At 37.1% G+C, this 15,857-nt stretch overlaps 1 protein-coding gene across 5 annotated transcripts in view; it reads right to left on the bottom strand.

Moving 5' to 3' along the window:
* The window catches only part of KCNK2 (potassium two pore domain channel subfamily K member 2), a 129,759-nt gene that overhangs the window by 100,276 nt on the left and 13,626 nt on the right, over window positions 1-15,857 (bottom strand). For 3 of the 5 annotated variants that reach the window (XR_014954022.1, XM_085576071.1, XM_085576070.1), the window contains exons 2-3: window positions 6,886-6,960; window positions 6,041-6,222 (exon numbers count right to left, since the gene is read on the bottom strand). Coding sequence is in view for 4 of the 5 variants with exons in the window: in XM_085576071.1 (XP_085432197.1) it covers window positions 6,041-6,074 (34 nt within the window). In the remaining variant the exon portion in view is untranslated. Of the gene's footprint in view, window positions 1-6,040; window positions 6,223-6,885; window positions 6,961-9,247; window positions 10,828-11,943; window positions 13,455-15,857 lie in introns of those variants that run through there. The other 2 variants (XM_021547591.3, XM_085576072.1) reach the window with 2 other exon arrangements.

The following is a 15,857-nucleotide window of genomic DNA, read 5'->3' as shown; positions in this document are numbered from 1 at the left end:
CAGCACAAAAGATTAAAGGAAAAAGCCAGAAAAATATTAAAGTAAAAAATCCAGATATTTTCTGCCACAATTTTCTCTTATTTTACTGAAGTGGAGTTGCTTTACCTTAAGCACAGAGAGTATACAGGAGTCAAAAGTTAGAGAGTTGTACAAAGGTCGATTTGGTGTAGTTTGACAGAGGCAGGAGTTTAAAAGCTCCCTGCAGAAAGCTCTGTCTCTTTTTGACAACCCAGATTAGTTTGCCTAGATAAGTACTTGGTTCTTCTCTCTTTTTCCCCAAACTATACAGGCTGAGCGCTAAATGTCACAGCCTTGTCACCACTGGTTCTGGGCCACTCACCTTGTGGAAAGAACCAGAAATAAGTGTATTTTGGGTCAAACCTTCTGACTGTTGTGTCAGGAAATATGTAATGGAAGGAGGGGGTCCCACAGAGATGGTGCAACCCTGCCCTGAGACTGCTCATCCTGGGACCTTTGCTCAATCCACCCCCTCAGCTCCCTTCCTGGAGGAGGGCTCGAAGGGCTGGCTTTGTACAGGTGAATAAAATGCATAAATTATCTAGGTTGCATACAAGGTGTGCAAAGGAAAGGGGATTGGGCCCCCCTCGCTCTCTTTCACTCCTGCCTCGCAACCCCAGCTCTGGACCATTGACACGGCAGGATCAATATTGGATCTAAGGACTGCTGACAGTCTTTGCTCTTTCTCCCTCTTCTGTCTTTATTTCTCTCCTCTTTTGCTTTGCCTGGGCCACACATGGCTGTCATCCTACCCCATGCTCCATACTGAAGTTGGTTGTGGGAGTGGGGAGACTGTGGCAGTGTTGTGGCTTGTGAGCCAGCACCTCTGAGAAGGTTACTGTGGGACTTGAGAGCTTATTGAAGTGTACTGTACAAAATCCAAGGGCTTCTGGAAGTCTACTGTAGAAATTAAGAGCCAGGGAGGAAACACCTTTTGTGTTTAAACAGCAGGCTGGGGGCTGGAGTTATGGCAATTGCACAACAAAGTACAAGAGCTCCCAGACACACGTTCCAATGTCTTTGCTCAGTCTGATGAGAATTTATAAGGAACATCACAGCCACTGCTGGTGCATTGGGACACCTTGCTCCCACCACCAGAACCCCTTGCTTTGACACTATAATCCTCACACACCTGCAGCACTTTGTCTATCACAGTTACAGTCATTTACAGAGAACAGCACATCCACTTACTCCACTCACTCCTGCTCATGCTATTCCAAACAATAAACAGTGACCAAATAAAGCCAAACTCCATCTCCTACCAAAGCACTGGACCTGAACCTGAGCACTGAAAGTAGGCTGGTGTCCTGCAGCTGTTACCACTGATTTTGGTTTAGGAGAATGCCAATGCAGCAATGCTTTTGAAGGCCAAAATTCAAAAGTCACAGGCAATTTTCACTCGGTACTTATTATGACAAATCACATTGGACAATTTTGCCCAAAGATTTTGGATTGTTTATATGAACATGAAACAAATCCTGCCCAAACTTTTTGGCTTTTATTAGTCAACATGAGCTGGCAGAACAGTTAACAAAAGAATTCTTAGCTCCTGGCCTAAATTCTTGAGGCTATGAAAGAGGAAGCAAAAAAATACCAAGCAAAATTGTGCTGTGGAAACCTGGACTACAGATTATTACATTGCACTGTGAACATGCATTTTATCTTTACAGGAAATACAGCAGCAATAAAAATAACACTCTCCCATCTCACTCTGACCACCTTTCAGAAAGACAGGCTCTCTTTGAGCAAGTCAGAAAATTATAGATGGACAACTCTATGCATTAACTGCAATGCTTCATGTAGAAAGCATTGTCTCAAACTTGAAACTGCTTAAAAGTGGTCATAACTACTTTAAATTATGTACTTCTTTTTCCTCTCCACCAGTGAAAAATAAAGAAGGATGCAATAAATAAAACAGTGGAAGGAAGCCAAAAAGGTATTTATCTTCATGTTATTTTGTGGCTTACCACATCATACTGAAGATTTCAGCCTTATACAGTGTTGAATGTTATGTCAATTTGCCTACCAGGAGAGAGTGGTTCCTTTCTCTTCCAAAAGTGGGTGTAGGAAGTAAATCCACCCTTTTAATTGCAGATTAGTTTAGAAGGGAAGTGGTTATAAAAACAAGAAAGTTAAACTACCATCTATTTTATCTGTGTCAATCAATCATATTAAAATAAAAGTGTGAAAAGTCTGCTTAATCTCAACATGATGCCTCTCAAATCCTCAAACATGCTTTGTCTGTAGTACAGACCTTTTTGATTTCATATTTGACAGGTATTGGGAACTAATTTCCATCTGGTTTTTTGCTCAATCTTTTCCAAACCCTGACACATTAGCTTCTTCCAGACATTTTTCAGCTTTCTCCTGTTCCCACACTTGATATACTTCCAAATTCAAGATCTTGACCAAGTGGAATTCTCACCAAGGCCCAAGAGAAACATCAAACACACATACTAAGCATACATAAATTTAAATAATCTTTGAAAACTAAGTACAGCTGTAGGGGGCTGACAAATGCATGGCTTTATGTATTGATGCAGCTCTTTAATATAGAAAACTAGAAAAGTTGAAGACAATTGAAGCAGAGACTACAGGAACAAAACATCCTTCATTTGGGTGGAGCATGATCTAGGATGTTCAATAAAATATTTGCAAGGTGAACAATTAGAATGACTGCCAGTCCTGGGGCAGTCTTTTTCTCCTCCATTTTCCAAAAGAATAACTTTTTCTAAGGCATTTAGAAGTAAAAGAAATATTTTTTCTTTGTTCTCCTTAAAGACTTTTATCTCAGCTTCTCCATCATCCTTAAAGATGTTGAGTTGCAGTTTGTGCTATTAGACTGTTTATGATTTTTCCTTATTTCTATTCTTGGTTCACATTTCTCATTTTAGAATATGTCTTTTCTGGAAACAACTGTCATGTAAACACTAAAATAGCATCAATAAGCCTAAGAATGTACATATTAAATGTTCATGACACACAACCTTCAAATCCCATCTGACCTTGTTGGCTTGTTTGCATTATGTTTTGTTTTTTGTATTTAAAAGGTTTTATGGTATTTACACCCACATTCCTATGGTGCAACTTTCTTTTGAGATATATTCCAATATTTTCCAATAGATTTATTGCCACAGATATGATACAGAATAGGCCTGTGTTCTACAGAATGGGCCTATGTTCTAATCCAAATTCCTATATGACATTTCCATTTCAGAGAAGAGAGTTGCTACTGCCTTCCCTTTACTTTTGAAAAATACTTCTTGGTTTTGAACATTAAGTTGGTGCAATTTCTCCCAATAGGCAGCAAATAACTGAATTTATATTCATACAGTCTATAAAATGCAGATTGCATAATACAGCATGATGGCTCTATTCCATTATGCTTCATTACTAGGTTGGAAATTACTCACACAGTATGTTTTTCTCTTTAGTACTCTATCAACCTAAATTATGGCTGCACTGTAGATTACTCTATCTAGTAAATAAATACAATTCCTGCCTGGCACCCTACTAACAGTGAGCAACACTTTCCTTCCCAGGTGGCCTGAGGCCTTACTTCAATTCTAGCCATGTAATTACATTCAACCTGCCTAAGGTCTCCTTTAGACTTTGCAAATTCTTCATTTGTCATGATTTTATAGTGGTGCCTCAAGCAGCGGAACAGCTACACTTGGATGCTACAACAATCTTGGTAGCTCACTATAACTTACCTCAGCTGTTTTCCATACTTTCCAGAATCATGGGGAAAAAACTGATCACAGGGAAAAACCTGATAGAAAACAACATGGTGATGGCATTTTCTTTCAGTATTTAAAAATGAATGACTGAGTGCATTATCTGCCTGAAGAAGTAAAACTGCTCCTTCTTCATCTTTAATGCTCATGATTGACAGGTTATCTAAAGCCTCCGGCATTGCTTGAGAAAGCAGCATTAAACTAAATCTAGAGACAAGTATGTAACCAATGATAACTTGAAGATAACAGAGCAGGAAAGGAAGTATAACAAGTGGATATCAACAGCAGGCTGGGACTTTTTAAATCAGTAACTCCAATCTGAACATCCACCTCTCTGGTACAAACATAAACCAGTAAAATTAGTCTAAGGTTACAGTTCTATTCTTTCAGGGAGAAGTGATCCTTCAGTGAGGAGGGTTAAGTATTTTGGAAGGCATCACTTCAGCATGATTAAACATCTAAAAGAAAGACAAATTCTAGTTCACTTTCAGAAATGTTGAACAGCAGACCGTGATGCAAAAGAAGACACAAAACTCTGCAATCAACAGAACTGCATCAGAGAATAGAGTTCTGTTGCACAGCACTAAAAGTTCCACTGTGAAGGCAGTAAACTCTTTATGCCAAATCCAAGATTATTTATTACTCAAGATTGTGTTTACCCTTATGCTCTGTGAGGACCGAAGACAAAAAACAGGAGGAGAAAATTCCTGCGTACAAACAAAAACCACATACATAACACTGGAAGAAGCAGACATTTTCTAAACTTTGAGGGAGGAGAAAAGTAAGGGAAATACTCTGAACCCACCTCCTCCTTCTAGTAGTTCATTACTCATCTCTAATTCAGAAACAACAGTACAAGTTACTGTCCCTTGTCTGATAGAAATCTGCAAACAGGTTTTCTGGTTTCATTTGTCTAAGCACAGAAGCATTTTTTCTTTCTAAGATTTTGACTGAGATTTCCTCAGTGTCTGAGAAAACTTTTCAGTCCAAACTTACATAATTGCTGATAATTCCCACATAAAAACACAAAGACTTGCAATATCTGCCTGTGATACTAACTATTCACATTAAGGTGTTTAAAGTGTCATTTTCTAGAAGAAGATCACTCTACTCGTCAGTTTCTGAATTTCCAAGCTCCAAATTTATCATCACACTGCTACACGTAACATATGCACAGTATAAAAGTGATATTTGTGATCAGGGCACAGTTACAGATCTCTCCAGCTTCCCAAATAAACATTCTCAAGAACAATATACTGGATAACTGGTCTAATTTTCCTATATACCATGCACATATAGAAAACATAAAATATATGCACAAAAGTTGTGAAGGAAAAGACATTCCTACAAAATTGACATTTCAAATGAAACCCACCAACAAAAATAGGATATGCATATTTAAAATGGGCAAGTACATCATTCAGCATTTCCTAAAATTTAATTCTTAATTATCTAATGCTTCTTTCTAGTTCACCATCTGAAGATGGTTCAACATCTACTCAATCACTGAGATGAAATTGGGTGTAGGCAAATAGCCAAAAACATGACAAAGTTCTTCCACTTGAAGCCCTTAAAATCAGGGAAGAAAAGCAAACAAAGAGACAGAAGGGAAACAGAAGAACTGAAATATTAAAAACCCAAACAGACATGATGTGAAAACAAGAAAAGCCAAAGGGATGACATGAAGGCCAAGAATATGTACCAAATCTTGACCAATTAATCTGCATTGAAATCTTGAAATTGGAGGACAGAGTTGAGCAAACACTCCAAAAAGGACATAGTGTAATTCAAAAAGGAAACGGAAAAATACAGAAAATTTGAAACAGAGTGACTACAGCCAATGGTACAGGATGAAATGTGGTGCAGTTAGAAGGACCAACACTTGCCAAAATTAATCCAATTGAAATCCCTAAACTCTAGGAAGGAAGGGAAACAAAGACAGATGTGAAACAGAAGAATTTAAATTTAAAAAAAAAAAAACCAACACAAAAAACCAATAGGACAGTTAAACAGAAAAAGCCGATGGGATGACCTGAAGTGCAAGAATATGGACCAAAGCTTGCCCAATTGATCCTCATTTCCTCATTTAAATTGCTGGACTTCATTCCCTTTCTTGAAAGGAATGAAATCTTGAAATCAGAGGACAGAGTTGAACAAACACTCTAGAAAGAATATACAGACATTAAAATATAAAGGTGACGTATCCAGAAGAATCTGTAATGGAGACTGATCAATACTGTTAAAACTTAACTAAAAATGCATTTGTTTTTAGTAGCAGTACTCACAGTAAAAGTTATGTCTTGCTTGTGGGTTCCTCATTTGGTGATGCAATATTCTGGAGTCACCATGCTTTTGTTCTAAGATAAAGCATTTTCTTTATTGCTGTGTTTAAGAAGTCTTCTAAACAAGTCATCTCTTCATAACATATTCTCTTTTGAAGCACTGTTATTTTCCCTCTGTGTATTTCCTGTCCAAAATAGTAAATGTACAAATAAAGGTAAGGTGGTAAGTTAGTAATTAGGACACATGGCATTTCTATAATGGTGTAAATTTTCATAGTACTTTACAGATTGTCACTGATACAACATGTTAAGAAGCACCTACAGACCTGAACCAAAATTATTTTGGTCTCAAACAATTGAATAATTGTACCTGAAATGTTCCAGAAATTTTAAAAGAATATACCTTCTTTAAATTAGCAAATCAAAACTAGCTTTCTAATAACTCTTCATTTCTTAAGCACCATTCACATGAAGCATATGCAGCACGCAGTCTAATTTTTGCTAATGATCCCCAGGATGTCAGGTGTGCCTCTAAGTAGAAATTTGTTCCATTGCTTATAGAAGGAAGATAGGAATTACTACAATTCCTTTTCTTATTTATGATTTTCCTAAGGAACAGTCACGAAATAGGCTGTTAAGAATCTTTTCTCAATTCTATCAATACTTACTTATCAGGATGCTGATGAGGAGGTAGTGGTTTTAAGGAGGGAATAATAATCTTTAGAATTTGGTTTTCTCTCTTCTAAGTTTTTTAAAATTTGTCTTTCCCATCCCTTCCTATGTCCTGCAATATTATGCATATATCAGACACATTTTGAAAAAGGATCCTGATTCACTTAGGTCCTTACCTTCACTTGTCCACAGACTTGCCAAGTTCAGATGTCATTAATTTGAGGCATATTTCTTATATTTTCATTGAACTCCTTAAAAGAAAATAATGCATTGCAATCATTCCATACAAAATCATATCACAGAGCAATCTTACATAGAAACTCTAGTCTATCAGTCACAATATTTGTGAAAATATAATTGCCACTACAGTCACATAACAAAGTAGACAAAGAATAGCATTTTAAGTAATGTGGTAATATGGCAGTCATTGACTTATTCTTACACATCTGACATATCATTTTAAATACTTGAAGATGTCATGAGGGATTAAGAGAATGATTGTAATCATCTTTCTCTCTCAAATAGTCTATATAATCCATTTGTAAATATATGCAGGCACAAGCAAACAAATACCTTAATGAGCAAAAGAAAGTCTAGCTTGACCTCTGAGATTTTAAAATGCAGCCAAACAACTATGCATGCTTCATTTTCAAACCACTATTTAATATTCAAGTCTTTTTGACCAAGAGATGAACTCAAAATAATACAATCAGAAAAAAAACCAGCACCTATTTCTGAAGGCTGTGTCACGGATAACTCATTCCCAGTCCTATTCAATGAAAAATGAACTTTTCTCATTAACTTCACAGGTTGCTAACCTGAACCCAGACTCCAGAAACAGAACAAAGTGACAGAATTCTTAGCAAGGAAAAGCACCATATGCGAGCCCTGTAATAGATACTTCAATAGTTTCATACACCTAAATTTCACAACTTTCCACCAGCAGCTCTAATATTTTGCTTAAGGCCCTGAAGTCAGAGAAACATTGTAGACCAGCAGGGTTTTGGTTTTTATCTTTGATGGTTAGTTGTGGGGCTTTTTTTCAGTTAAAAGCTGAAAGTATGAGTAAAGACCAAAAACAAAACAGGAACACAGTAGTATTTTTTACTGACTTTGCAACTTTCTTCTTACCAAGAGCCAGATAGCTATGGTGGGTGTGGACATGCAAAGTCAAGGAAAATCTGTCTTGCAGAAAAATTTACCTGTGTGTTATTACTAATCATTAGTGTAAGAAGTACTTTTAATTAGAGAATACTTTCTACTTTTGCACATTTATAGTACAGGGTCCCAACTATTCTGTAAGTAACTCAACTGTTCTGATAGACAATGCTCCTCTGCTCCCATTTAATTTGAAGTGATACAGATCTTTTGATCCCCCCTCCTAACTCGCTGAAATTAAACCTGTACATGCTACCACCTAAGAACCAACTGAAATCAATACCACAGAAAACCAAATCCCAGGGATTTTGGGTAAAAAAGAAATATGAAGTTCTTAGAAGTGCAAGAATGACCAAAGTTAGTCAAAGCAAGCCTGAAAACATAAATGATCATTACAGATTTTTCACATAGCATGTGTTTCTGCTCTAATTCTGTTTTGATTGCATGTCTTTTTTTTCAACAGGAAAACTCATTTGTGTGGTGTGCATGTTTATGAAAGCGATTTCAGATGATCAAGTCTCTTTACTATTTTAATCACTTGGTTCTTACAGAAGCACACAGATTGCCTGGTCTAATTTCTGTTAAACTGTGTAACCCAGTTTTGTGAGCAATTGCCACAACTCTCTGTAAATCTTGTGTGCCTGCACTTGGTTACTGACAATAATTAGGAAAGAATGAATTGTGTTCCCTTCATATGAGACAGTTAATGAAAATCTCCACATGCAAATACAGAGTAGGAGAAGAGTTAGACTCTATGAATAAGAGGCTAATTGACAAATTTTCTTGGAATTCCTAAGGGACTGGGATCTCTGCTGAGTTTTCCACTGAGAATTAGGGCAGATCAAATTATCTTTTCTTTGATTAAATAATACAAATCTCATTCATAGTCTAAGACTATGCAGCCATAACTCTGATATCAAGTCTCTTCATGATCTTCAATTTTAATAAATTGCATTTTCTAGAAATTGAAAAAATATTACAGCTAGTAATAAATCCTATATTAATTTCAATCTTGTCCTTACTGTCTATTTCCTCCCTTTATTTTTCCTAGTCTTTTCTCTCCAATCCTGTCAACAAAAACCTTTTTTCAGGATCTCTTTAGTCCCATTTGCAGAATACACTTAGATAGTCCAGAAGATTTTCACCTCAGATAGAGAAAATTATGCTTAGAAAAAGCCCAAAAATTAGTTTCATGAGTTTATCTACTTTATGAAAATGTCTTGGCTTTTTTTTCTCTTTAGTCTGTATTTTTGTCAATTTATCTATATTTTTTTCCTGTTCTGATTGCAATTTGCAGCTGTGAATATATCCCCCCAAAAGCCTAAATTATGCATTTCAGCAGAGTTCAAGAACATTATTCACCCCTCAAAATTATTTTACCTGTCTCTTTTTCCATCAAAAACTCCATGAATGAATTCCACGTTCCTCTTGGCAGAATTTTAGCACATGCAAATACAGTCAATTTCGATGGGTGTGCCACAACCACACACAATGCACACACACAGCAATCCAGGATTTGGAGCCACAGCACTCAGCACAGCTGAGACAGCCACCACACACAGCATAGCTTCATACAATTCCAGACAGCATCAACCCACACAACATAATAACACACCAGAAGGCATCAAGCATCCACCCTCCTGGTTCTTCAGCCCAACCTTTTATACCCCTCATGTTCATGCAGTGCCCCTGTGTGCCCTCTGCTCCCTTTGGTGATGCTCAGTGCCCCTGGGCACTCCCTGGCTCATTCCCTTCAATGCTGCTCACCTGCTTCTCACAGCTGGAGCCCATCAGGAATGAAGTTCAGCCACAGCCCAACTCCCAATTACCACAAACTGAGAGCCTACACCCAACCTTGGAATTAACCCCAGAACCATTTTCTCTAATGTACCAGAGAAATTTTTACTGTGCTCTATCAGCTAATAGAAGACAGCGTTCAAAGTTTCTGCCTTCTACCATGAGGTATAAACCTGTTGACATATTGTAACAAATAAAACCAATTACTCAAATTGCCCTTCTCTGAAGAGGGTAATAAAAGACTTTACTGCTAACAAAGTTCAGCAAAGTTCAGATGCTTTCCTCACACCTAAAACATGGAAAAAAGAGAGAGGAAACACTTGAATGTCCCACAAGTACTGAAAGTACTACGTTAAATACATCCACTTACTTCATCATCTGGGGGAACTGGCCTCCGTGCCTAGTATCTTAGAAAATGGGCCAATTCCAAACACAGCCCAGGTTCAAAGCCAGTGCACAGAGACACCTGACCACACGGGAAAGTTGCTCCCTCAAAGTTTCATCCCATGACTGCACTTAGTCCTTGTCAAGGGGATAAAAACCCAATAATCAGACCTGAAACATCTTCCTATACAACAATGTCTTCCTCTCTCTCTTGTGCCTGAAGTTATGTCATTTTCCTCTTGACCAAAACCAGCTGAACTGCAGGTGTTGATTTTAACTAAACTCAGTTTGTGGGACTCGCATGCTGCCTTACAGTGAATCAGCTTTTAGTGAGTTGTTGTTTGCTGCCTCTTCTCTTCTATTACTTCTCACATCAGCCACAATGCCTGAAAATTGTCCCCACAGGCAGGCTGTAAACCTGCTAACCCTTGAAATGGGCAAGTTTAGCATTTCAGCAAGCAAGCCCTAAATGAGCGTGGGTAAACAAACCAGGAGTGCACTCTCCGATTGAATCTGTGACTGTCTTCGTTGAAATGACAAGTGCTTTCCTTATTTAAATAAAGGCATCAGCTATATTGCCCTGTGAAGTGCAATGCACTGCCTAAAAGTGCATTGTTTTTATCTATTCATACCAGATATGCCATTTATAGGGCTAAACTTCACCACTGAAAGAGTGACATTATTATGTCATGAATAAAATATTCAAAGAAAGTATTTTTCTTATCTAATCTTATCAGATGAATTTAATTCCTTTAGAAATCAATTACAAAGAGCACTTTGGAAAATTCCCACATAAAACTCTTTAGAGTTAGAAATGTAAACTAATTTTCTAAATAAAAAATTGTCTTCTCTCAATGGCATATGGATCCTAAATAATCAATCATCTAATTCTCTAATAATGCTTCTGCAACCTCATTTTATTGAGGCAATATTGTAAAAATCCTTGGACAAAATAAGGTACCTTGACTGTGGCAGAACTGGAAGAATTAGGGTTAAAACTGCTCCAGCATAATTCTTCAGTCCCTCAATTGCACTGCAATTGCAGAAAAGTCATGCAATCCCTACAAAATTCTGATCTACTGAAGCTGTTGGAGGATAAAGGTTTGAACCTATGCACCACTGATTTCAGGTACAATTAAAGTATGTGCAATGATGAATTTTTTTTTTTATGTAAGGAAGAAGAAACACATCCACAGGAAACAAATTGTGAATTTTAGATGCAAAATCACATTTTTAAAGGCATAGATATCTATATGCACCTGTTGGCACAAGAAGTATTATTAAACAATAGGAATATTTTTTGTATTTTCATATTACATATTATACTGACACAAAACCACAGCTTCAGTGAAAGTAAAAGGTGATGAACCCAAAACTAAAGAGAAATTTATTTTCATTCAGTGTGACAATAATTTAAAAAATCCAAATGACTACAAGTATTTATGTGACTGACTATTTTTTATGAAGAGTAATATCCAGAATTACTTGTCATGAAAGGTGTAAAAGAAATTAATATCATCTTAATAAAATTTCTCTTTCTTAATTTAAATATTTATGAATATTTAAGATTATGAATCCTGCAAAAAATGTAAGAAAGACACAGGTCAAAGTATGGATATGGGAAAAAAGCACAAGAATGAATATGAGGGAATAGCACTAGAATAGAATAACAGAATCAGAAAGACTAAGAAGCAAAATTAGTTTTGAAAGCAATGATTGATAGGGGAAAAAAAGCAACCAAGGCGAGGTTCAATTAATACTTCAAAATTCAGTGAAAAACTAAGGAAAATACAGACTCATTACTTCACAAGGGAAAAAGGAAACAACAGATGACTCAGAAAGGTTGAAGTCTAACGAAATCAGGAAAACTGTGCAATTAACATCATCCTACTCACCTTACTAAGCTGGAGTTCCCCCCAAGAATAAGAGATCCCCATGTCTCCGTGGAAAAAAATCTATGTAACCGTGAGGTAAGTTAATGGCAGTTACCAGGTTGCTGTTAAATTAATATTTATGCTTTGGCCATTAAAGTCTGGGAAGGAAAAATGAACTGTTCCAGCCATTTTACATGAACAGTGTGGCATGAGAGTGTATTTGGCTTTTAGGGGAGGATAGGAGTATGACAACTTGTGTTTCTAAGAAAAGCACTCTCATCATGAATGATATTGCAGCAGCCTCAGATATGGCCTCTTAGCCAACAGTCAGGGGAAGGAACGAGTGCTCATGAAAAGGCTGACAATTTAGAGGAGAGAATGGAGTACAAAAAGAGAAATTTGGTAACCAAAAATCCAATTCTGTCCTGTTTTAATTTTGGCACAGCTTTCAACTATTTACTGCATTCTTTTTTTTTTCTTGTAAGATCATCCTCCTCCAAAGAAGTGAGAAACAGCCATCCCTAAGCAGATGATCTCTTCATGCATGCTCATAAACTCCCAGTTTCAGCACAGCCAAGGATGGATTTTGAAAGCTGGATTCTGTTCCTGCTGGATGAACAGAATCAGATGGATGCTGTCTGCAGCTAGATCTGCAGTAACTTGCTATGCCCAACAGATCTGTGGAGCCAGGATTAATTTGAAGACTGTGAGACTGTATCACTAGAAAGAGACAGCATAAATCCATATTCCCAGCATGAAAATGGAGTTATTTACTTTACTTTTCAGAAACTGACTAAAACTTTGTTTCAATTATACAAGAGTACATTTCAGTTACAGAAAAATTGGTGGTTTTGTATATTTGAGGCAGATGGATGGCTGCTCTATCTTAGAAAAGCAGAGCTGCATGTTAGAAAAAACAATACCCCATAAGATAATATTTAAATATTTATACATAAAATAGGTGATGCCAGACACTCAAACATTTCACACATGTCGTTTGCATTCAATTAAGCTGTTGTGTTGGATGATGGCAATGTGACATTAGGAAATTGTAATGAGCCTTTCTGATGAGTCTGACTGCCATCCAAGTAGCATCTCTGGAGCAAGACTGGCTTCCTAAGTTGTTCACATCCCCACCACCCACTCAGAATTTCTGGTATATGTCTCAAATCTACATTGCTGTAGTAGGGAGGTGAAAAATCTTACCCAAGAAGCATCAACACATAAATGGGTTGAACTAAGAGCCTGGCTAATAACTATATTTCTCTTTCAGTGCTGCTGGGCAGTGTATTCCAAGTGGTGGGGGTGCTGTGAAGACCCCTTCATCTGAAGGAAGACAAAAGCTCCATGGTCCTTTGGAAAGGTCAGTATTAGTAATTCTCTCAGTAACAGCATTAAGAAAATCCAAGCCTGCAGGTTGCCTATTATTAAATACAATAATTATATTAATGGACATCCATTACAGATGTACCTCATCCTTTCTAATGATTTCATAACCACGAGGAACAAAATTATTTCTATTTCCCATGGAGTACATATGTCAGATTTAATGGTCTGAAAGATTAATAAGTACTGAGCTGCTAAATCCAAACTAGCATCCGTGAAAATCAAAGTGTTCTTCATTGCACTGAAACAAAAGTCATTAGATATTTTCAGGTCATGATCTGAAACATAATCTTCTGGCCAGCAGACAAAAGGAGTAAACAGAAATATTCCCAGCCATTTCTATACAAAGTATAGAGAATTACTGCTAAAATGTGAATCAGTTTAAATCTGTACCCAAACTATTTCAAAGGACAAGGGACGTTGCTGCTCTCCATAATAAGAAACCGTATTGTTCTTCCATGGATTTATGGATATTTGGGTTCTATAAATAGCTAGTTGAAAGCATGCATTTCCTCCTACAGAAATGCAGGGAGATGCTGCTAACTGATGAGCTTGAGGAAGGAAATTTACTCTTCACCAATTCACCAGGTGAGGGAAGAGTCATACCAAAAATGGATCCTGTTCCTACTTCCTCCTGCAGGGTTAGTTCCACAGTCAAGAAAAAGTCTCACGGGGATACAGAGGTGTTCTCCCACTCCTGTGACAAATAAATTTACACTTCAAGGCCAGCAACAATCATACGAGATGGGGGGAAAAAATACAAGCTAGGATGAATACAGGAGAGGACTCCATCTCTACTGTGTGGACTGTAGCAACTTGGAAAAGCAAGTCAAAGTCAGGAACAGGAAAACTGCAGATGCTTTCAAACCTTTTGTTCCTCCCAAATCCTTTTTAAGCTAAGGGGGTTTCAACTGTCCCAGAGAACGCTGAGGAATAACAATCAACAAGGCAATGTGAGTAACAAAAGTCAACTTCCTTGCCACTACTTATGACAAGGAGCAGTTAACCCAATTCCAGTCTTAGCCTCAACCATTAACTTTTGCAACAGAAATAAATTCTCCTTCCCACATTGCTGGAAATCTTTGCAGCAGCTCTGTCATAACACAAGTAGCAAGATAAAAACTGTTTGACAACCTTGTTTAGCCTATATCTTTCCCGTGATGAGGGAATTCTAGCTCTCTGACCTTTCTTCTCACCAACCTGTCATTTTACATTTTGTTTCTGCATTTAATCTGAATGTTGCTAGTTACCAGAAGAAAACAACAAATCATCACACATATCCCTAAATCCAGCTGAAGGCACTAAATGTAACAGTGTGATAAAATTATACCAATTACATTACATTAAAAATACAAGCACCTAAAAGCATGAAAATGAATAATTAAGAACATCAATCTGCTGCCCATGATATCACCACATTATGCCTATTTCAGCATAACACCATTAACTGTCACACCTTGATTCTTTTAAAAATGTATAATTTTGTTTTCTTGATGTCAGTAGCTAAAAGTGTTCCCTGAAAAGAGTGGGTTCTGGGTGGAATGTACATAGAAGCAGGAAAAAAAGGAAACATTACTTAGCTGTTAAAAATAAGTTGTGTTGAGTACTGCACCTTGGCTTCTACTAATGGGGAATGAAAAACATGAAGTATGTCAACTCAAATAGATAATGCCTTGGAGGTCTAAAGAGCCAGAAGCCCAAAATACAAAGACAATCAGATGCAGGATGGTCATTTAGTCAGGCATAGGACTAATACAGAACAGCTTCCCCAGCAAAAACATTATAAATTTGAAAATTACTATCCCTACCCCTAAATCTCAGTATTTTCTGCCAAGTTTATATTCTATCTATGAAGTCAGGCCATGCTTTTGGATGGGGGAATGAATCATCTACTATTATTTCACACCAGGTCATTCAAAATAGAAAACTTAACCTGACCTCTTTAATATAATAATGTCATATTTCAATCATGCCAACCTGAATTTTTCTGCGTAAAACTTACATAAAAGAGTTTGAATAAGCATTTGTACAAATTTTTACAATTCAACAATTGCAGTTATCTTTGTATTCTCTTTCTTTAAACCAACAAGAGATGTTCCATAGAGCTGAACATGGAAAACACATTTCAAAACTGTGTTCACAACTCTGAATTTCACATTTTCACTGGGACCTAATCTGAAACCAGTCTCTTTTACAAGTCCATGGGAACTGTGCCATTCACTTCACCCATGTTAGAATATCACCTATGTTCCCATTTAACTCAGAGACTAAAACACCAGGGCCGAATTTTGCAGGTTTGCTCTTGCACAACATTTTTTATTTGTTGCTGTTTAGCAGAACTCCTTGTAGCACTTGAGAGACTGCTCATGTTATTTGAACCATTTTCCTAATGGGAGACAAGAACAACTTTCAAAGGATTCAGGTAGTATCTGGAAAAATACATGAGAGATGAAACCTGAAGATGGATTTCACAAGCTGAAAGAGAATAGATCATACTGAATTATTCATCCAGCTCTAAACATTGATTAAATCCATAGCTGGTGGCTGAG

The sequence above is a fragment of the Lonchura striata genome, chromosome 3, assembly GCF_050655825.1.
Source record: "Lonchura striata isolate lonStrDom1 chromosome 3, ASM5065582v1, whole genome shotgun sequence".
NCBI lineage: Eukaryota > Metazoa > Chordata > Aves > Passeriformes > Estrildidae > Lonchura > Lonchura striata.
This window is presented reverse-complemented; position numbering and strand designations above follow the sequence as displayed.